General features: G+C 46.7%; 1 protein-coding gene across 1 annotated transcript in view; it reads left to right on the top strand.

Moving 5' to 3' along the window:
* LOC134928912 (putative tyrosine carboxypeptidase MATCAP2) overlaps positions 1–23924 on the top strand; it is a 41793-nt gene that overhangs the window by 237 nt on the left and 17632 nt on the right. The window contains exon 2 of the mRNA XM_063924838.1: positions 22613–23409. Coding sequence (XP_063780908.1) covers positions 22613–23409 — 797 coding nt within the window. The remainder of the gene's footprint in view (positions 1–22612; positions 23410–23924) is intronic.

The following is a 23924-nucleotide window of genomic DNA, read 5'->3' as shown; positions in this document are numbered from 1 at the left end:
AGGGGAGCCACACCAACTTTCCAGTGAGTCCCGGTCGGCGATGTTTGGCAGTGTTTGGGGTGGCAGTTGGTGTGGCTCCTCTATTTGAGGTTTGGACTGTGCTGCAGCCCCACCTCTGCAACTGCCACTGGCAAGGAAGTCCAAGAACAAAGCATTTTGTACCTAATTAATGAGTTATGCTGGAGGGTATGGAGTGGCTATCTATCTATCTATCTATCTATCTATCTATCTATCTATCTATCTATCTATCTGGGTAATTCAGAGTTGATCGCAGCAGCAAATTTATCAGTTGGGCAAAACCATGTGCACTGCAGGGGGGGGCAGATATAACATGTGCAGAAAGAGTTAGATTTGGGTGGGTTATTTTGTTTCTGTGCAGGGTAAATACTGGCTGCTTTATTTTTACACTGCAATTTAAATTTCAGTTTGAACACATCCCACCCAAATCTAACTCTCTCTGCACATGCTATATCTACCCCCCCTGCAGTGCACATGGTTTTGCCCAACTGGTAATAAATTTGCTGCTGCGATCAACGCTGAATTAGACCCAATGTACACACGCACAAATGTCAGTAATAATGATTGCTTTCCCAATATTGTTAAAATAATAATTATATATAATAATAATTTGAATAATATAATTATATATAATAATTTTATATATATATATATATATATATATATATATACTAGGTGCTCATCGCGCCCTACGGGCGCTCTTCACACCGTCGCAAGGGGCTACGCCCCCTTAAGCCTTGCACGGCCTTTGGGTGTGCAATATGTTGATTATATGGAGTATTACCTCCAAACATAATTGTGTGATTGGGTAAATATTGTGCGGACAAAGGGCGTGTGATGGTTAAGGGGCCTTAGCCCCTTGCGACTGTGTGAACAGCGCACGCAGGGCATGATGAACACCTAGTAGGTGCTGTGATTGGGGGTGTGGCGGGTGCGGGGGAGACACGGATGGTGGAGGGGGGCAGGGGTATTGCGGGTGGGGGAGGCGCGGTTGCAGGAGTGCTTTGAGTGGTGGAGGGGCGGTTGAGGGGGGGGGGACTGCGGATGGAGGAGGGTGTCTGTAGATGCTGCGGGTGAAAGGGGCGGCAGATGGGGGAGGAGGCCGGAGAGATGTGGATGGGGGAGTGTCGGGTGCGGGATAGACGCGAATGGGGGAGGGTGTCCTGGGGTGCGGCGAGTGGGGGAGAGTCCTGAGCCACCGTGGTGTGGGGGGAAGCGGGGGTGCCGCGGGGGGGTTGGGGTGGTTGAGGGGGTGCGGTGGGTGGGGTAGGGCCGGGTACGTGGGTTGCATGGTTGGGGGAAGGGCGGATGCGGGGGTGCCATGGTGGGGGAGGTGGACCAGAGCCACCACGGGTGGGGGAGGGTGCGATGATGCTGCGGTTGTCGGATTGCATGAGGTGCATCCAGCTGGAGCACCGCAGAGGTGACAGTATAGGGGACACAGGCACAGCATAGGTGACACCTGGTGCCGCAAGGTCGTGACCGGCAGAGCCGGGACACAGCAGCAGAGCTCTCCCGGAGACAGGCAGCGCAGAGCCGGGCCATGTGTTGTGCACGGCAGAAAAGGGGAGAGTAGCAGCACACTGCCGGCCTCCTGCAGCCCTCCGCTGATGCAGCCGCACTACTTACTGAAGTCCAGCCGGTAGTCTCCTGTGTGGAGATGCCCCCTCTCCTGGGTGCTGTAACGCGGCATGCAGCCGAACCAGCCGCGGTGACACGCTATGGTGCTCTCTCCACGGCAAGGCTTCCGGCCAGCGTGAGCAGCTCAGCAGAGGCTAAACGCCGATCCGGAGCAACACAGCACGTGCATGTTACTCTGGTGGCGGAGGCGCGGGCCCTACACACAGCCGCAGCAGCGCTATCCGACATTGCCAGTAATACCAAGTTGTAAAGTGACCTCTGACGTCACCAGGGGGAGGAGCTACCCTGGTGCTAACCCAATGAGAGCTCCTAGCCACGGCCAGCGTTAGCCACACATCACTCTGAGCAATTATGTAGGAGATGGAGTATTACCTGCATGCCTAGTTATGTTAGTGGTAAAATATTGCACGATGAAGGGGCGTCCAATGGCGAAGAGGGCGTAGCCCCTTGCGACAGGGAGGTGGTGGGGGAGTGGGGGTTGCGGATGCTGGTGGGGGTCTGGAGGCACTGCGGTTGGTGGAGGGGCGGGTGCGGGGGAGCCGCAGGCGGGGTAGGGGGTCCAGAGGTGACGCGGGTGGGGGAGGGGTGGGTGCGGGGATACCACGGATGGGGGTGGAGATATAATATATAAAATTGTACATACTATTAAGTAGAGAAAATCGCGGGTGGGGGAGGGGTTGGTGCGGGGGTGCTGCGGGTGGGGTACGGAGTCCGGAGGTGGTGCGGGTGGGGGAGGTCAAGAGTGTTATGTTAGTGGTTAAATATTGATGGAGGGGCGGGGTTGGGGGGGTGCCACGGGTGGGGTAGAGGGTCCGTACGTGTGTGCGGCGGATGGGGAGGAGATCTGGAGACGCTGCGGTTGGTGGAGGGGCGGGGGTGCCGCGGGTGGGGTAGGGGGTCCGGAGGTGGCGTGTGTGGGGGAGGGGTGGGTGCGGGGGTACCGCGGATGGGGGTGGAGATATAATATTGTACATATTATTAAGTAGAGAAATTCTACATTGGACCACACAGAGTACTGCCCTACATACACTGGCGTGCGCAGCACATTTTATTAGGGGGTGCACCTTCGGAGGGGTGTGTCTAGCACCGCCTTTTGGGCGTGTCTAGCACCATCTATTGATGGTCAACGCATATAAAATATCCACCTTTGTACCAATTCTAATAAAGTAGATACATTGTCAGATGTTGTGGTGTGCACCAAACAAACACCCCTGATGGCACTCACTGCAATTACACTGCTCCTCCTCAACCTGGTCTGGCTCCCCCTCTCTTTCCCCTGCAAGCTGCAGTCACTCACTGACACTGACAGTCGCAGACTAGTACTGCTGCTGCTGGAAAAACGAGTGACGTGTCAATGCTGCTGCTGGCCGCCTGCCAGTATTGAATTTGTCTTCCTAAGAGGAACGCTGGCTGCATGGTGCTCCTCATCAGTGGCTGGCGTTGGCATAGCATAGAAGAAGAGAGGTGGGCGTGTGACGGGTGGGCGTGTGAGCAGCATGATGTCATCACGTCACATCACGCTGTTTTTGTACATGGAGGTGTAGCAGGAAATTTGAAAGCCGGTGTCAGTGGCACCATTGATTAACCCAGGCGTCCGGTCAGTAATGCAGTCCTGACAGGGTGCAGCGCAGAGGGGACAGTAATCAGCCAGCTCGGCGATCGCTGCATCAGGCATGTGAGATCGGGGTGCCAGACATTAGGGGGTGCCTGTGCGCACCAGGCACCCCCCCTACGCACACCTATGCCTACATACACACATATGTAGCTGCAGACACACATGTACACTGACATATTTGACCCCACATGTCACAATGTCCCCCTAGTTACAGGATACATATAATGGCCATCCTCATCTAGTGCCCGGGCCCCCTGCCCAGCCATTGTGTCAGCAGCAGGGAGATTGCAAGTGATTGGGTGGCAGCAGTGACCCTGGTGCAGCTGGAAGGGACACTTCCCTGGCGCTGACACCAGGCAGAGAGAGAGGAGCTGGCTCATTGTGCGGGGCCGAGGCCGGACCCGGCCGCTCCCCTCGCGTAGGTGCAGGGCCGGGAGGCGGGGGCAGGGATAGCGATAAGCCGCAGTGCTATCGCTGTTCGCACTGATCTCTGTGGTGGTGGTGGCTGCCGCCTCCTGCTGCACGGCGCCCATCGGACACACAGCAGCAGGCAGGCCAGGAGAGGGGAGGAGGAAGGCGGCGAGCGGCTCTTACCTGCTCCCAGCACACGCCGCTGATCACCCACTCATGTGAGACGGACGGGTGAGGACAATGGGGCGGTGCAGGGGGGTCGGTCTCCTCTGTTGGGGCAAGGGTTTTTTGGGGGTGTTAATTGGAGGCGGGGTGATGGTGTCTGTAACCTATAGATTAGGCCAGATCTGTGACTCCGCCCAGCGTTAGCAAATGAGTCACAAAGTCACAGATCTGGGCTAATATATAGGAGATATATATATATATATATATACCTCCTGTATTATTTAATATTTGAAATTCCTTCACCCCAATTTTATTTAATATATATAATACTTTGTATTATATATTTTGGTATTATTTTTCAAGGATTGCATTAACTATAATACCCTGGCCTAGCTAGACGCATCTTGCACATGTGGCCACTTCAGCAAGATGTGGCCTTTTTCAAACTGGACTTAGCATGTAGATTTACTGTAGGTACAAAATAAATCGAACTCTGCATGAGCCCCATTATGTACGTGATGCTGTATTTTGGCTGCTAGTTACATAAGTTTATCAGTGCAGTGCCACCCAAGCAGCTGCAACTATGGGATCTATTACTAAGCCTTGGGTGGCGATAAAGTACCAGCCAATCAGCTCCCAACTGCTATGCAGGCTGTGTTTGAAAAATGACAGTTACAGTAGGAGCTGATTGGCAGATACCCCCTTGTATTATTTATTTACCCAATATTATTTAAATACCCCCTCCCATATTATTTAATATATTGCATTGTACCCTATATTTTGTTAAACAATTATGGGGTATATGCAATTCCGGGCGAATTGCGGCTTTTTTTCGCCCGTTTTTAAATTCGACACAATTCGACCGTCGAATTCCGGCCGGCGGGTGCCGGAATTCGACATATTCAATAAAAAACGGATTCGACAGTCCCGCTGTCGAAAAACGGACCAATTAACGGATAAGTGCGTCCTGGATTCGACTTTTCGGACGGCACAAAAATGGTTAAAAAACCCTAAAAAAAATTGCGTGGGGTCCCCCCTCCTAAGCATAACCAGCCTCGGGCTCTTTGAGCCGGTCCTGGTTGTAAAAATACGGGGGGAAAATTTACATGGGATCCCCCGTATTTTTAGAACCAGCACCGGGCTCTGCGTCCGGTCCTGGTGAAAAAAATACGGGGGACAAAAAGTGTAGGGGTCCCCCGTATTTTTAACACCAGCACCGGGCTCCACTAGCTGGAGAGATAATGCCACAGCCGGGGGACACTTTTATACCGGTCCCTGCGGCCGTGGCAGTAAATCCCCAACTAGTCACCCCTGGCCGGGGTACCCTGGAGGAGTGGGGACGCCTTAAATCAAGGGGTCCCCCCTCCAGCCACCCAAGGGCCAGGGGTGAAGCCCGAGGCTGTCCCCCCCATCCAAGGGCTGCGGATGGGGGGCTGATAGCCTTGTGTAAAATAAAAGAATATTGTTTTTTGCAGAAGAACTACAAGTCCCAGCAAGCCTTCCCCGCAAGCTGGTACTTGGAGAACCACAAGTACCAGCATGCAGGGGTAAAACGGGCCCGCTGGTACCTGTAAAAAAATACCCAAATAAAAATAGGACACGCACACCGTGAAAGTACAACTTTAATACATATATGCCGACACACACATACTTACCTATGTTCACACGCCGACTCTGTCCACGTCTCCAAGTAGAATCCGGGGTACCTGAAAATAAAATGATACTCACCTAAATCCAGTGTGTCCTGTTCTTTTTTTTGTAATCCACATACTTGGCAAAAAAACAAACCGCATACCCGATCCACGCACTGAAAGGGGTCCCATGTTTACACATGGGACCCCTTTCCTCGAATGCTGAGACCCCCCGTGACTCCTGTCACAGAGGGTCCCTTCAGCCAATCAGGGAGTGCTCCCTGATTGGCTGAAGGGACCCTCTGTGACAGGAGTCACGGGGGGTCTCAGCATTCAGTGCGTGGATCGGGTATGCGGTTTGTTTTTTTGCCAAGTACGTGGATTACAAAAAAAGAACAGGACACACTGGATTTAGGTGAGTATAATTTTATTTTCAGGTACCCCGGATTCTACTTGGAGACGTGAACAGAGTCGGCGTGTGAACATAGGTAAGTATGTGTGTGTCGGCATGTATGTAATAAAGTTGTACTTTCACAGTGTGCGTGTCCTGTTTTTATTTGGGTATTTTTTTTGCAGAAGAACTACAGGTACCAGCGGGCCCATTTTACCCCCGCATGCTGGTACTTGTGGTTCTCCAAGTACCAGCTTGCGGGGGAGGCTTGCAGGGACTTGTAGTTCTTCTGCAAAAAACAATATTCTTTTATTTTACACAAGGCTATCAGCCCCCCATCCGCAGCCCATGGATGGGGGGACAGCCTCGGGCTTCACCCCTGGCCCTTTGGTGGCTGGAGGGGGGGACCCCTTGATTTAAGGGGTCCCCACTCCTCCAGGGTACCCCGGCCAGGGGTGACTAGTTGGGGATTTAATGCCACGGCCGCAGGAACCGGTATAAAAGTATCCCCCGGCTGTGGCATTATCTCTCCAGCTAGTGGAGCCCGGTGCTGGTGTTAAAAATACGGGGAACCCCTACACTTTTTGTCCCCCGTATTTTTTGCACCAGGACTGGACGCAGAGCCCGGTGCTGGTTCTAAAAATACGTGGGATCCCCAGTCAATTTCCCCCCCGTATTTTTACAACCAGGACCAGCTCAAAGAGCCCGAGGCTGGTTATGCTTAGGAGGGGGGACCCCACGCATTTTTTTTTCTGGATTTTAACCCATTCCCACCCCTTCCCACTGAAAACCATGCTCTCTCTATTTTAATCAGTTAAAAAAAAAATATTATTTAAAAAAATATATAAATAATAGTTGTGTCTCCTAATAGACAAACCAAGTACCTAATCCCTTCTAATATAAATAGATATGCTATTAGCAATAAAAAAAATGCAAAAAAAACATGTTTTTAAATTTTTTTTATTAGATTCCGCCAGCAAAGTGAGGCGGAATGAAATTGACGAAATTACTGTCGAAAAGCACTATTGTCGAATCGACATTCTTCAATTGAATATACTTTTGTCGAAAAGTTGCATTTTTACCATTGCAGACATGTCGAATTTGTCAACAGTCGAATTTTAAAAAGTCGAATCTGAAAAGTCCGTTTTTTTTGTCGAAAAGTACTGTATTGCATTGACGAATATTTTTTTGTGTCGAAAATGCCCCGTTTTTCGACATTTGCGGCAATTCGACCGCAATTGCATATACCCCTATATTGGTACTTTTTCTTTTGCTGTTTATAATTGCCTCCATATTTATTGGCATGGTTGGCCACACAAGTTTTCCTGTAGTGTATGGATACCTATATGGGGATGTGGTCATGTAACGGGCGCTCGGGATCCCGGTGGTCACCATGCCAACAGCAGAATCCTGGGCGATCACAATGCCGCACAACGAAATGCAGACACACAGGGTCTGTTCCCACTTGTGGGTGTCCACGACACCTATGGAGTGGGAATAGAACCTGTGGTGAGGGCAGTGAGTCACCGAGCCCGCAAGGTCTCTGTTGCGCTCGCCTCCGCCAGGATGTGCTAAAACCCACCACCACCCCGCCGGCAGGATCCCGCAATCGGCATGCTGACCACGGACAAACCATTACCAACCCTCCATATGTAGATTCTTCTTCTATGCTTGATCTGACTTAGAGAGGTTTAAAAAATGATGATACGAGCTATTACGCTCAGCAGAGATCCCCAATGCAAAATAGAATGACTGGGCCTACTTAATAGATAACTAGCTAAATAGGACCAGTCTCTCATCCCTCACAGATGTTTAAACACTATAGGCTCACTGTAATTATTATTACAATTATATAGAGGGGCAATATTATTACATATTTACAATACTATGGGCTCAATTTGAATACAGTACTGGAGGCGATGTGAAGAGGGTTTTGATTCTTTAGTGATTGCCGTGTCTCATGCATGCAGTTAGGGAATGCAAAATTGCTGCAATTTGTCGATTGAACCTGCTGGAAAAAAAAAAAAACGTTTTGCGGCTAAATTATTAGAATTCTCCTTATGTTTGTTTTGCTACATATGCTAGCACTGCTAATATGTGATTTCTCTTGTATACGTTAAGCTGTTACAGCCTTGAGTGTATACTGTAAAGGCCCATACACACTAGGCGTTTCGCTCCAGGAGCGATATCGCCTAGTGTTTCCCCTCTCGGGCCGAGCCGCCGACAGTGTGCATATACTTGCGATATCACACAGTAACGTTGTGCTGCAGCTGGCCCGAACATGCAGCATCTGACAATATTGTCAGATTGAGCTGGATGTACAGATGACAGAAGGGGTCACTAACAACCCCCGGGAGGGTGAATCGGCTATCGTCAGCAGTATACACACTGGGCGATATTGTAAATGATATCACTCAGGAGGGTAGAAATAAGCGATATTGCTTACAGAATCGCCTAGTGTGTACGGGCTTACTTATAGTGATTTATCCATCATTTGAATAATAGGAGTACTAGATCATGGCGTGCCTGTTACTGGTTTACTTTGAATAATGAATCAGGCAGTGTTTGAGATGATTACAGTGTATATCAATATCTCTGTGTTAACATAAGATATAAATGAAAGATTATGCAAACAAGAATGACTTAAGCAGCCATTGACTGAATGAGGTTTCATTATCATGGTTGTAAACTGCATTTACAGTATATAAGCTAAAACTGATGATTGAGCATACAGGGCAGTGCTTAAAGTGGTCCTGGAGAGGTGGTGGAACCCCCGCCCCACCTCCCCCCGGCGCCCATTAAATTAATTACAATCTACAAACAAAAATTCTGTGACCCGATCAAATTCACCTATAAGCAGCCTATTAGATAATTAGGTGTAGTAGCTTCACCCAAACTACTAAACAATACACAAAAAGAACAAAATTACCACTTTATCCTTTGGCGCTGTTGGTAGAATAAAAGACACTTTCAAGATTCCACCTCCTCAAATGTTCCTCCAAGCAGCAACTCTCTTACGGCTTCCAAGCACACTCAAAAATAGAAAGAAAGAAATCTCATAGTGTATCACCCCTTCAATATATTTGACATGCAAGGTTGATGATATAGCCCCCTACCGGAAATGGTGGTCTACTAAATATGTAGACAATAACGCGTTCATTGGAGTGGCATCAGCCAATCATGATCCTACTGCTTCCTTCAATAGACTTTCAAGGTTCGTCTATTGTATATTTGGGATAAAGGGAAAAAGCTTCCACTCGTGTAATACAATCTTTTAATAGGTTTCTTAAAAAACAACAATATTTAAAATGGACTCTCAGCTGGTCATGTGGTCTACCCAACAAAAGAAGTAGACAAATGCACACAGATTTAAACAATATCAGAGGCGTCCCCAGGATATGCACTGTACCATCTGACCATGAGAGAGCTTCATAAAATAGTCCTCAACCAACGCGTTTCGATATCAAAGTATCTTCCTCAAGGCATGAGGAAGAAGTGCCTTAGACTGCTTTTTATACCCAGTCTATCTAATTAACAGTAGGTCCTATTTCCAGACATGGAATCACTATCCATTCTAAAACCTATCTTTTCCCCACATATACTCCAGTCCATTTTATCCACTTCTGCTCCCATTAAAACCTCCTAATGCCGCCTTTCCCGCCATTTACCGTGGGGCCGTATCACTTCTGATGACGCAGGACCGGAAGTGACGCGAGACCGGAAGTGGCGCACAACCGGAAGTGGAACGGTCTCGTGGTATATTCATGAAAATTAAGGTATTGCGGCAAGCTCCCCCCAAAAGGGGCGTGGTCTCAAACAGAAAGGGGCATGCTCTCAAACAGAAAGGGGCGTGGTCACACAATAGTAATAATGCCCACAGTAGTAGAACCCCTAATACACATAATGCCCACAGTAGTAGCACCCCGAAATACACAATGCCCACAGCAGTAGTGCTCCTTTTACAATGCCCACAGCATTGGAATTATTTTGCAATGTCCACTGTACTGGTAGTGCCCACAGTTGTAGTGCCCCTTATATGGAGCCCATAGTAGTGGTGTCCCTTATGTCCCCAGGAGGGATGCCCCTTATGAAGTGCCCCCTTTGCAATGCCCTCATTAGTTGTGCCCCCATTAGTAATGCCCTTAATGGTAATGCCCCTGTGTAGTATTGCCCCCAGTAGTAATGTCGCCTGCAGTAATGCCCCCAGTCATTTAGCACCCTGTAGTTTAGCCTCAGTAGTTATGCCCCCAGTGGTAATGCCCCTGCAGTTATGACCCCAGTAGTTTACCCCCAATTTAGTTTAACCTACCAGTGGTAATGCCCCCAGTAGTTTAGCCACTGTAGTCTAGTCCTCATATAGTTTGCCCCATGTAGTTTAGCTCCTGTAGTTTAGCCCCATGTAGTTTGCCCCAAGTAGTAATGCCCCCAGTAGTTTAGTCCCTATAGTTTAGCACCTGTAGTTATGCCCCCAGTAGTAATGCCCCCCTGTAGTTTGCCCCTTTGTAGTTTAGCCCTCCTGTAGTTTAGCCCCCTTGTAGTTATGCCCCCCTGTAGTTATGCCCCCAGTAGTAATGCCCCTGTAGTTATGCCCCTGTAGTTATGCCCTCAATAGTAATGCACCCCTGTAGTTTGCCCCCAGTAGTTAGCCCATGTAGTTTAGCCCAATGTAGTTTGAACCCAGCAGTTTTCCAAATGTAGTAATGCCCCCAGTAGTTTAGCCCCCTGCAGTTTAGCCCCTGTAGTTATGCCCCCAAGTAGTAATGCCCCCAGTAGTAACGCGCCCCCATAGTTATGCCCCAATTGGTAGTAATGCACCCCTGTAGTTATGCCCCCAGTAGTAATGCACCCCTGTAGTTATGCCCCCAGTAGTAATGCACCCCTGTAGTTATGCCCCCAGTAGTAATGCGCCTCTGTAGTTATGCCCCCAGTAGTAATGCGCCCCTGTAGTTATGCCCCCAGTAGTAATGCGCCCCTGTAGTTATGCCCCCAGTAGTAATGCGCCCCTGTAGCTAAGCCCCCAGTAGTAATGCACCCCTGTAGTTTGCCCCCTTGTAGTTTGCCCCCTTGTAGTTTGCCCCCAGTAGATTGCCCCCAGTGGTTTGCCCCCTGTAGCTTGCCCGCAGTAGTTTTCCCCCAGTGGTTAACCCCCTGTAGCTTGCCCCCAGTAGTTTACCCCAGTTGCTTGCCCCTCTGTAGCTTGCCCCCAGTAGATGCGCTGCTAATATAGTCACACATAAGTTTAAAAACAAACAAACACCATACTTACCAAGCCCCGTTCCCGTGTCCGACCGCTGTGATCCTCCTGGCGTCTGGCTCCCCGGCACTATGAGAGAGACGTCATGCCTGCGTACTGACAGAGCCGGAAGCTGGAGCTCAGTAGTGAGCTCCTGCCGCCAGAGCCGGCCCTAGGCATAGGCAAACTAGGCAATTGCCTAGGGCATCTGGTATGCCTAGGGGCACAAGCAGCTTCTGCTGATTAAAATGATGTGCGGCATGCCTATATTCTGTGTGTAGCATTTCGTATGCAGATACAGCCACAGTCGCACACAGTATATAGACATGCTGCATATCATTTTAATCAGCAGAAGCTGCTTGTGCATCCTAGCCACATAGCAATGCAAATAAGATGCATTTCATAAAAAATAGGCACCCGACATTAGCAGAGCTGCCAGTTGACTCACGCCAGGAAATATATGTCATTATGTGTATAAGGGCACTAATAATGTGCGACATATGTGTAAGGGACATTCTGTGTTTCATTATGTGTATAAGGGCATTAACAATGTGTGGCATATGTGTAAGGGAAATTATGTGTATAAGGGCATTAATAAGGGTTGGCATAATGTGTAAGGCGCATTATGTTTATAAGGACATTAATAATGTGTGTCATATGTGTAAGGGGCATTACTGTGAGGTATTATGTGTATAAATGCATTACCAATGTGTGGCATTATGTGTATATGGTGCTCTACTGTGTGGCGTAATGTATAGAAAGGCCACTACTGTGTGGTTTAATGTGAATAAAGAGCAATATGGTGTGGTGTAATGTGAATAAGTAGCAATATGGTGTGGTGTAATGAGAATAAAGAGCAATATGGTGTGGTGTAATGTGAATAAGGAGCAATTCAGTATGATGTAATGTGAATAAGGGACCCTATCGCATTATAAATAGTGAATAAAGTTGCACTACTGTGAGGCATACATTGAATTGGGTACTATTGTGTGGCCATGCCCCTTGCCATAAAAAACACATACTTTTTTGGGCTGTGCACCGAATGTGCACACTGTTCTTATTTAAAATACAGTGGGTAGAAAAACAACAAAAAAGGACTGCTATGGGTGGGGAGGTGATAGTGCTGGGAAAGGGGTGCAGGGTCAGAGGCGGAACTAGCGGTGGTGCTAGGGGGCACCAGCCAAAATCTTGCCTAGAGCATCATATTGGTTAGGGCCGGCTCTGCCTGCCGCCGGCTTCCACTGTGAAGAGAGAGCCAGGCGACTGCTGGTAACACAATCTCAGTGGGCGCCCGGTATCTCCCTGCGGTGTCGGGAACACATCGGGTGAGGTGAGCTGGAGGTGGAACTGACAGAACACAGTTTCACCCCGTTCCGGCTCACTTTAAGCCCTGGTACAGGGTGATTTTAGTATTTCACTGCATTAATTAATACTGCAAAAGTTCTGATCATTAGGGTTATCTCCAAGGTGGAGCGATTGTGTGACATAACATTGTAACAGTGTTTGTAGATTGAGAGCTCAGTAACTGTAAAGTACAGTATAACTTTGTAGAAGACAAAACATTATAACAGCTTGTGCTTGTTACCTCTTCTACATGAGTAAACTGCTTGCTCAGCAATAATATCTCAGAAACATTCTTAATATCACTGCTATGTGACATATTCATGGCTAAGAACATTTTGGAGTAATGATTCCATCAGGGGCAGTTTAAGAGAGGAGAGTGCCTGTATGCAGGCTCTGTGTAGGCCTCCTCCTCTATGGCAGAGCAGTAGACTATGGCTTTTTGCCAGTCTACTGCGCATGCACAGGTCTCTGGGAACATGGCACCCACCCCTTTTTCACTGGGAGTTCTCTACTGCGCATGCACAAATCAATGGGAAAATGGCCGCCATGCCATTTGCCTGTGATTTCTGCTGGGCCGCTGGCCGATAAGGGACAATGGAGACAGCGGGGAGGTGAGAAGAACTATGTGGGGTGGCCGCGTGACGTCACAATTAGCAAAACTGCAACTGAAGTTGAATGAGGGCCTACAGTATATTACTAAACACATAGGGGGTATATTTACTAAGCTCCCGATTTTGACCGAGATGCCGTTTTTTCTTCAAAGTGTCATCTCGGTTAATCTCGGTCATTTACTAAACACTAATCACGGCAGTGATGAGGGCATTCGTAATTTTTTGCTAGTTCAGGTAAAAAATTACGAATGAATACACCATCGGTCAAAACGCGGCTGTTTAAGTATGAATCTCGGTCATTTACTAAGAAGTGCAAAGCAAAAAAAGAACAAACACTGCCGTGAAAAATTACAACTCGTAAAAAAGTGCTAAAAAAAAACAGAACTTTTTTTTTTATTCGTGTTTGGATAGGCATGCACGGATCCATGAGATCCGTGCATGTATATCAGTGGGAAGGGGTGGGAAAGTGCTTATTTTTTAAAAAAAAATTGCGTGGGGTCCCCCCTCCTAAGCATAACCAGCCTCGGGCTCTTTGAGCCGATCCTGGTTGCAGAAATATGGTGAAAAAAATGACAGGGGTTCCCCCATATTTAAGCAACCAGCATCGGGCTCTGCGCCTGGTCCTGGTCCCAAAAATACGGGGGACAAAAAGAGTAGGGGTCCCCCGTATTTTTAAAACCAGCACCGGGCTCCACTAGCTGGACAGATAATGCCACAGCCGGGGGTCACTTTTATATAGTGCCCTGCGGCCGTGGCATCAAAAATCCAACTAGTCACCCCTGGCCGGGGTACCCTGGGGGAGTGGGAACCCCTTCAATCAAGGGGTCCCCCCCCCCCAGCCACCCAAGGGCCAGGGGTGAAGCCCGAGGCTGTCCCCCCCCATCCAATGGGCTGCGGATGGGAGGGCTGATAGCCTTTGTTGTAAAATAAAAGATATTGTTTTTAGTAGCAGTACTACAAGTCCCAGCAAGCCTCCCCCGCATGCTGGTACTTGGAGAACCACAAGTACCAGCATGCGGCGGAAAAACGGGCCCGCTGGTACCTGTAGTACTACCACTAAAAAAATACCCAAAAAAAAACAAGACACACACACCGTGAAAGTATAATTTTATTACATACATACACACATACATACATACTTACCTTATGTTCCCACGCAGGTCGGTCCTCTTCTCCAGTAGAATCCAAGGGGTACCTGTTGAATAAATTCTACTCACCAGATCCAGTGGTCCAGGCTCCTCGGCAAATCCAGGGATAATCCACGTACTTGAATAAAACAAAAAAACGGTTGCCCGACCACGAACTGAAAGGTGACCCATGTTTGCACATGGGTCACCTTCCCACGAATGCCAGAAACCCACTTTGCCTTCTGGCTAAGTGGGTTTCTTCAGCCAATCAGGGAGTGCCACGTTGTAGCACTCTCCTGATCAGCTGTGTGCTCCTGTCTTCACTGACAGGCAGCACACGGCAGTGTTACAATGTAGCGCCTATGCGCTACATTGTAACCAATGATGGGAACTTTCTGCCCTGCGGTTGACCTAAAGTGACGTCACCGCTGAGCAGAAAGTTCCCACCATTGGTTACAATGTAGCGCATAGGCGCTACATTGTAACACTGCCGTGTGCTGCCTGTCAGTGAGGACAGCAGCACACAGCTGATCAGGAGGGTGCTACAACGTGGCACTCCCTGATTGGCTGAAGAAACCCACTTAGCCAGAAGGCAAAGTGGGTTTCTGGCATTCGTGGGAAGGTGACCCATGTGCAAACATGGGTCACCTTTCAGTTCGTGGTCGGGCAACCGTTTTTTTGTTTTATTCAAGTACGTGGATTATCCCTGGATTTGCCGAGGAGCCTGGACCACTGGATCTGGTGAGTAGAATTTATTCAACAGGTACCCCTTGGATTCTACTGGAGAAGAGGACCGACCTGCGTGAGAACATAAGGTAAGTATGTATGTATGTATGTGTGTATGTATGTAATAAAATTATACTTTCACGGTGTGTGTGTCTTGTGTTTTTTTGGGTATTTTTTTAGTGGTAGTACTACAGGTACCAGCGGGCCCGTTTTTCCGCCGCATGCTGGTACTTGTGGTTCTCCAAGTACCAGCATGCGGGGGAGGCTTGCTGGGACTTGTAGTACTGCTACTAAAAACAATATCTTTTATTTTACAACAAAGGCTATCAGCCCTCCCATCCGCAGCCCATTGGATGGGGGGGGACAGCCTCGGGCTTCACCCCTGGCCCTTGGGTGGCTGGGGGGGGGGGACCCCTTGATTGAAGGGGTTCCCACTCCCCCAGGGTACCCCGGCCAGGGGTGACTAGTTGGATTTTTGATGCCACGGCCGCAGGGCGCTGTATAAAAGTGACCCCCGGCTGTGGCATTATCTGTCCAGCTAGTGGAGCCCGGTGCTGGTTTTAAAAATATGGGGGACCCCTACTCTTTTTGTCCCCCGTATTTTTGGGACCAGGACCAGGCGCAGAGCCCGATGCTGGTTGCTTAAATATGGGGGAACCCCTGTCATTTTTTTCACCATATTTCTGCAACCAGGATCGGCTCAAAGAGCCCGAGGCTGGTTATGCTTAGGAGGGGGGACCCCACGCATTTTTTTTGGGGATTTTACATTGTTTAATTAAAAATAAAAAATAAAAAGAACCCCAGCACGGATCACACAGATCCGGCCGAGATTGATTGTAAAAAAAAACGGCAGTGTTTTGCTAATCACTGCCGTAAAATTAGGTAAAAAAAAACGAATGACATCGACATCGGAAGAAAAGAAAAACCCGAATACGACAGCTTAGTAAATCCATCGTAATAAATTCAAAAAGTTGCAGTTTTACACTGTCGATGTCATTCGTGATTGAACTTTGACCTATTTTCGGGAATTACGAATGTTAGTAAATGTACCCCATAGTTAAAGGAATGCAAACTTCTCAAGGGAATTTTAGAGAAATGTTCTTCAGCAAAATTCATTATAGTAACTGTTTGCAAATGTTATTGACTAAAATTAGACTAATATGAAACATTGTACATTGAACACTGTACTATAAGTAATGATGTTTGATTAGCTAAGATCCTAATTCAGTTAAGCAAATCATATATTTTACATGTTAGATTTTTATTCAATAGGCCAGACAGAAGGATAATTGTATTATTTATACACTGCTCAAAAAAATAAAGGGAACACTTAAACAACACTACTAGATCTGAATGGATGAAATATTCTTATTAAATACTTTGTTCTTTACATAGTTGAATGTGCTGACAACAAAATCACACAAAAATTATCGATGGAAATCAAATTTATTAACCCATGGAGGTCTGGATTTGGAGTTACACTCAAAATTAAAGTGGAAAAACACACTACAGGCTGATCCAACTTTGATGTAATGTCCTTAAAACAAGTCAAAATGAGGCTCAGTAGTGTGTGTGGCCTCCACGTGCCTGTATGACCTCCCTACAATGCCTGGGCATGCTCCTGATGAGGTGGCGGATGGTCTCCTGAGGGATCTCCTCCCAGACCTGGACTAAAGCATCCGCCAACTCCTGGACAGTCTGTGGTGCAACGTGGCGTTGGTGGATGGAGCGAGACATGATGTCCCAGATGTGCTCAATTGGATTCAGATCTGGGGAACGGGTGGGCCAGTCCATAGCATCAATGCCTTCGTCTTGCAGGAACTGCTGACACACTCCAGCCACATGAGGTCTAGCATTGTCATGCATTAGGAGGAGCCCAGGGCCAACCGCACCAGCATATGGTCTCACAAGGGGTCTGAGGATCTCATCTCGGTACCTAATGGCAGTCAGGCTACCTCTGGCGACCACATGGAGGGCTGTGTGGCCCCCCAAAGAAATGCCCCCTCACACCATTACTGACCCACTGCCAAACCGGTCATGCTGGAGGATGTTGCAGGCAGCAGAACGTTCTCCTTGGCGTCTCCAGACTCTGTCACGTCTGTCACATGTGCTCAGTGAGAACCTGCTTTCATCTGTGAAGATCACAGGGTGCCAGTGGCAAATTTGCCAATCTTGGTGTTCTCTGGCAAATGCCAAATGTCCTGCACGGTGTTGGGCTGTAAGCACAACCCCCACCTGTGGATGTTGGGCCCTCATACCACCCTCATGGAGTCTGTTTCTGATCGTTTGAGTAGACACATGCACATTTGTGGCTTGCTGGAGGTCATTTTGCAGGGCTCTGGCAGTGCTCCTCCTGTTCCTCCTTGCACAAAGGCGGAGGTAGCGGTCCTGCTGCTGGGTTGTTGCCCTCCTACAGCCTCCTCCATGTCTCCTGATGTACTGGCCTGTCTCCTGGTAGCGCCTCCATGCTCTGGACACTATGCTGAAAGACACAGCAAACCTTCTTGCCACAGCTCGCATTGATGTGCCATCCTGGATGAGCTGCACTACCTGAGCCACTTGTGTGGGTTGTAGACTCCGTCTCATGCTACCACTAGAGTGAAAGCACCGCCAGCTTTCAAAAGTGACCAAAACATCAGCCAGAAAGCATAGGAGCTGAGAAGTGGTCTGTGGTCACCACCTGCAGAACAACTCCTTTATTGGGGGTGTCTTGCTAATTGACTATAATTTCCACCTGTTGTCTATTCCATTTACACAACAGCATGTGAAATTGATTGTCAATCAGTGTTGCTTCCTAAGTGCAAAGAAAAAAGAAGGCGAAAAGAATGTCTCTTTGTTGGCGCACAGAAGATTATTAAAAATTAACCTTTAATAAATTCTTTAAAATTGTTGTCTAACCACGAAATAAGACATTACAATACATTTAGGTGATACAATTAACATAAATCGTGAATAAATTAAATTGATGAAAATCAAAGCTCACTACCTGTGTTGTGTCTTTATTAATCCGGTTTGAATATCTCTTAAATTTAATCCGTTTGTGCACTTCAATATTTAGCTAATTAGCTTATTAATTCACAAATGATTATTTCAATATTGGGATATTGAATATTATGTAGTATTTATTAGGATTTTATTGGGAGAAGGGTACTGCTTACCTGTGCCTGGGCACAGTTGCTAGGCAGCGCTGCTTAAGGGGACAAACGTGCATCTTTGCAGTTTGCAGCACAACTATTTATGGCTTTTTGCTTGCATGGTTTTTTTTCATTTTTGTAGGAGGGGACTTGGCTACCCTTCCCAGATTTGGCCATGTCCCCCTCAGTACCAGCCCATCTCTGATCTCGATGACTTTGATTGCAGCTGGTACCTATTTCAGAGAGACATTATCTGACTGTCCTGTAAGGAAAAAAAAACACTCAGTACGTTCTAATGTAAATGGTCTACCCAGAAGTCAGTGCTCCAGAATTGGTGTTTATATGTATTTTGGTCACTAGGAATGCTCTTAAATCTTATGAGAACAGACTTCCGGTTCCGGCGCGGCTGATGTGAGGTGTCTCTCTCCTCAGCTGCGGTGTCGACTGCCCGTTTCTACCCTGATAGGGCTTTGTGAGCCCACCCGACCACTCCAGTGACCTCCCATAGTGCTGCAGCTACACCCGATCACCTTCCTGGGCTCTGTCCTCAACTATCCGGAGCTCCAGTGACGGGTCTCCTGTGTGGCGTGCAGTGAGACGCGCTGCGGGCTTTCCCGCTGGATGCACCCGGAGAGTGCTTTAGAGCTCTCTCACTTTCCTCCCGGCTGCTCACCAATCCGCGAGCTGTAGCAGGATCTACAGTGCCTCTCACCCCACCATCAGCCTTGCGCAATGCAGCCGAATGCCGCGGCCAGCCGCACACTAGTGGTTATTGGCAGCCACATCACAGGGACAAGTGTCTCTCTGCTCTATAGGGCTTGGCGCCCTCCTGCTACATGCTACTCTATGGACAAGTATTTGTCCAGTCAAATGCCATCCGCGCCCATATCGTAGCGCGTCCCACAAAATGGCCACCGGGACACCTGCTGATATGGACACCTCCACCATAACCCTCCCTCAGGTATCACTGCCTGCTGCTGCTCTCTCTAAGAACCAACAACCTCCCATAGCCCCTGCTAAGGCACACCACCCCTCAGATGCTTCCCCCCTCTTCCCTTACATATGCTGATGTGGTGCAAGCTGTGAGGGAGACAGTGCAGCCTATGCTAAAGGAACAGACTGCAGTTAATGCAGCTGCCCTCCAACAAGCAGTTACTGACATTAAGAGCCAGTGCAAACAGCTAGCCAAACGAGTCTTGGCAGTGGAACACACTGCCAGAGAAAACGTCCAAGCCATTTCCTCTCTGCAAGATCTCACTGCACAGTTGAAACAAATCTGACATGCAAGTGTGGGCTAAATTAGACGACTTGGAAAATAGATTGCGTAGAAACAATTTACGGATAGTGGGGCTGCCAGAATCCCTTAAAGGGCCAGCCTTATACCATTTTATGAAGCAGACCCTGCCTAAATTACTTGATATCGAAGATGCTTGTTCGGATCTTGTGATTGAACGGTCCCATCGGGCAGGTCAACTGCGTGACTCTTCCTCCTGTAGGTCCCCGAGTCGTTCTGTTCAAATGCCTGAATTATATACACAAGGAAACCATCTGGTCCACCTCTAGATGGAAGAGGGATCTCACGTGGAATGGCAACAAAATTCTTGTTTTCCAGGACTACTCCCCTAAATTGACACGGCTTCGTAAAGCCTTTACCCCGGTATGCTCACAATTGGTTCAGGAAGGGAAGAAATTCACCCTCCTTTATCTGGCTCATCTGAGAATCTTCAATGGTATGGCCTTCAAAGATTTTACTACGGCCGAAGATGCAGTGGGGTATGTCTGAGAGCAACCATGCCCGCTGACAGAGGATGATTCTCGTTTCTTTTCAGGTGTTGTTGTGGCAGAATTGCCTTTCTCTGTTACCAATATGATGGTCATAGGTTTGTTCTTAGATGGGACTATTGCTCCCTTTCTCATGTTTTTAGATAGGTAGTTTCGGCTGGGAGCTCCGCCTTCCAGACTAAATTGCATCCTGTTTTATTACAACTGTGTGAATTCTGAAGTTACCCTTCTTACAATTGTTGTTGGAGTACTCTTCATACTCTTTTTTTGTCTTTTTCTTTTCCCCTCCCCCTTCTTTCCTCCCCTGTATTTTCCTGTCTTGTTTTCTGCGGAGTTTGAGTCGCATGTTTACTACCTGTGTTTTGTGATTTATGGCATAGGTTAAGGTGGGTTTTTGGAATGTAGGTGGTATCCACTCCCCAATTAAGCATAAGAAATTACTCCTCTATTTCAATAAGCTATATTTAGACTTAGTCTTACTACAGGAGACACACTTATTACTCTCAGAAACATTGAAGTTATCCACTCCAGGATGGACAGTCCTTGCAGCTGCCCCCCTATTCTTCCAAAGCTAGGGGAGTTGTTGTTCTGGCAAAAAAGCGACTCCCTATAGAGATACTCCACACTGATTTTGACCGTGACGGTAGATACAGTATGTGTTGATTGATCTTTCCCTCTTTAATGCAATACTTTTTGTAATATTTATGCCCCTAATTCTCACTCTGCCCCATTTTTTAGCATGATACTACATAAACTGACCCCCTTTATGTCCAATTATTTGCTCTTGGGGGGTGACTTTAATGTTTTTTCCTCCCCGTTTATGGACTCCAATTCTTCTGCCCGCAGAAGATCGCCCCCTAAGATCGGTATCCCTTTTATATCACAACAACTGATGCTTACTGATGCATGGAGGGCCCTGTACCCTATTGATAGGGACTTCACATGTCTAGCCACCACTCATGGTTCGCTCTCACGAATTGATTATATTCTTTTGTCAGATTCCATATTTTCTAATATAATTGATGCATGAATTGAGCCGATGTTTCTTTCTGACCATTCTCTTATCTGGGTATCCTTATCTTCCTCTTTAGATGTAGGCTCATATAAACTTTGGCGCTTTCCATCTTGATGTGTTTTGGGAGGAGTTCAGACTTGATAATCTTGCCGTATTGGAATCGGACCCTATTCTTTTCTGGCAGACATCTAAAGCTGTGCTTAGGGGTCGTATAATTCAATATGTTTCCCAGACTAAAAAACAACATGCTTCCTCATATAAACTGTTGCAATCTCAACTAACTATAGCATACCAAACTTATAAGACCACCCCAACTCCCAGTAATAAATCTAGTTTTGTTTTAGCTCAGCACAAATTTGATGGCTTACTCGCCTCTATGGGTGATAAACAGGCATTTTACAAAGACCATAAGTTTTATAGGTTCGGTAACAAAATCGTCCGCTTGCTCTCCAACTTAGTGAAGTCCTCAGCTCCCCCATCCCTCATACACTCTATCCAGCGCCCTGATGGCACTTATGCCTTCACGGGCAAAGATGTAGCATCTTTATTTCAATATTTCTATACAGAGATATATACCCAACCCCCAGGGATGTATCTGGTGAGTCTTCCTTTTGGGAGTCCATTGATGCCCCTTCTATTCCGACTGACTCACACCCCAGGAAATAGATGCCGCCATAAAACAGCTTATCTACCGATATATTGGCACGTCGCTGTGTGTGTACGGGCGGTCAGCCAACTGCCTGTACACATGCTGCGGTGGCTGGTGGTGATTGACAGCTCAACTGGGCAGGCATGTGTACATGCTCGCCCAGTTCATGACGTCAGTCCCCAACGGATCGGGCAGTGTGTATGCTCAACACACTGCCCGATCCGTCCATAGATATATCTGCCGATCAATTGATCGGCAGATATATCTTCCAGTGTGTACCCACCTTTACTAATTGGATTGTTAAATCTCCTCCTAGCATTGATACTTTGCGTTCACACCTGATTCGTACCTTATCCTTAGAGCGCCAGTCCTCTATACCTAATGTTGAATGTAATGTTATACGCTTTTACAAAAAATGGGGCCCATTTATAAAATCTTTACACCCTTCCCACCAACAACATGTGTTATCTTTATTTGATTCAACCAAATGGTTCTTATTACGTCGCATTGCTACTGACCTTTGAAAATGTTTATGTAAACTATTGCTGTTTGTCTGCATACAAGTTTCGTGAACCCTATTCTCATCCTGTCTTATGACTAACACTGTAAAGTTTTTGTATACCCTTTACCGGCACTGACTCCGTTCCCTATGTCCCTCCCTCCCTTCCCCCTCCAGTTCGTCTTTCTTGTCTCTTCTTTGTTTGTCTTCTCTGTTTTACCAATCTTCTTCTGTATGAAATTTGTACAGGTACATTTTGTTATTTTATTAAAGGCCTAATTTTTGGCTCTGTTTTTTGACATCCTTACTCTAAGCCTTCTCTAATTCGGGATTCTTCTACCTAATATATTGTACTTTTCCTAGTAGGAGACGACATGTCTTCTCTGTATTATCCTGCTGTTTTGTTTGGATGCCTCCCTTATCCCATTTCTGACACTGCACAAATGTTTGTATCTTTATTTCCTTCATTGTGAAAACTCAGTAAATATATTTAAAAAAAAAAAAAAAATCTTATGAGAACATTTTAATTTGTTCAGTTACACAGTGAAAAGCCAAACGATTACTGACCTCTTATTAATCCATACATGAATATTGTTGATGTGATTATATTTTATATATAGAAGCTGCTAAGTGGCCCAGAGAAGATCTTACAGGAAGCTCAGTTCAAAGTGTGAGGAAAGCATGTATCCAGGCATCTGCAAAGACCATCCAAGAATTGCCTAAAAGCATCAGACTGAATAAATTCAGAGCAAGACCAATCGAACTCAGCACCTTCCTTCCTCTGCTTACAGTTTCCTCACATAGCACTTTGTTATGTGCAAGCAGGACCAGGACTAGTAATAACTGTGTGTCTACAGAGGCCAGTGGTTCTAAAACACAGAGCAGATCAGTAAATGGAAATAGAGTAGTATTGGCATACCAACCTAAAACCAATCTGAAGAAGTATGAATTACCGTCGAATTCAATTAGAGTGAATGAAGATGATATCTCATTGAAAAAGGAGGAAGACATTTCAGGGAAAACAAAATGTTTCTTAAATTCCCTGAAGCCTATAAATATTGCTCAGGAAGACCTTTGGTTTTTCAATTCATCATTTACACACAATCCTCAGTTTAAAGATGAAAATCCTGCATTGCCAGATGATCTGGCATACCAACCTAAAGCCAATCTGAAGAAGCGTGAATTACCAAATTCAATTAGAGTGAAGGAAGATGATATCTCATGGAAAAAGGAGGAAGACATTTCAGGGAAAACAAAATGTTTCTTAAGTTCCCTGAAGCCTATAAATATTGCTCAGGAAAAACGTAGGTTTTTCAATTCATCATTTACACACAATCCTCAGTTTAAATATGAAAATCCTGCATTGCCAGATGATCTGAAAAAGCACAGCATTGCCTCCAACAGATTCCTGAAACAGGTATAGTCCATGGTATTTCATTTATTATACAATTCTATTTTCCTTTTAAAATATTATAAAAATATATCACTGACTGTGGCCCATTTATCATTGATTATATGCGGCTTATTCCCCATAAACATCCATTTTTTGGCAAATATTTAGTATCCTCCAAATGTACGATAGAGGAACTGCGTCAGATATCTTTGATATCTACTGCAGTCTATACATTCCCGCCAGCCATAGCCCGCATAGGATTCTATGGGGTATGCAATGCTACCAGATTTACCAAGCTCTGGAAATTCTTGCTAAATCTGGCAGCATAGCATCCCCCATAGAAACCTATTGATTGGTGCCCATAATTATTGCCATCATGCAATATGAATTTCTCGACCTCTTCTGTAATCTGGCCATTTCTATGCCATCAGGCTAAAAGAACTTTCCATTATCTCTTAACTGACCTGTCAGCTCTCTATAATGGAACATTAAAAGCTTAAAAAGCTCCATGGTTTATTTTAAAACATCTAAAAATATAT

Source organism: Pseudophryne corroboree, chromosome 5, assembly GCF_028390025.1.
Source record: "Pseudophryne corroboree isolate aPseCor3 chromosome 5, aPseCor3.hap2, whole genome shotgun sequence".
NCBI classification, from domain to species: domain Eukaryota; kingdom Metazoa; phylum Chordata; class Amphibia; order Anura; family Myobatrachidae; genus Pseudophryne; species Pseudophryne corroboree.
This window is presented reverse-complemented; position numbering and strand designations above follow the sequence as displayed.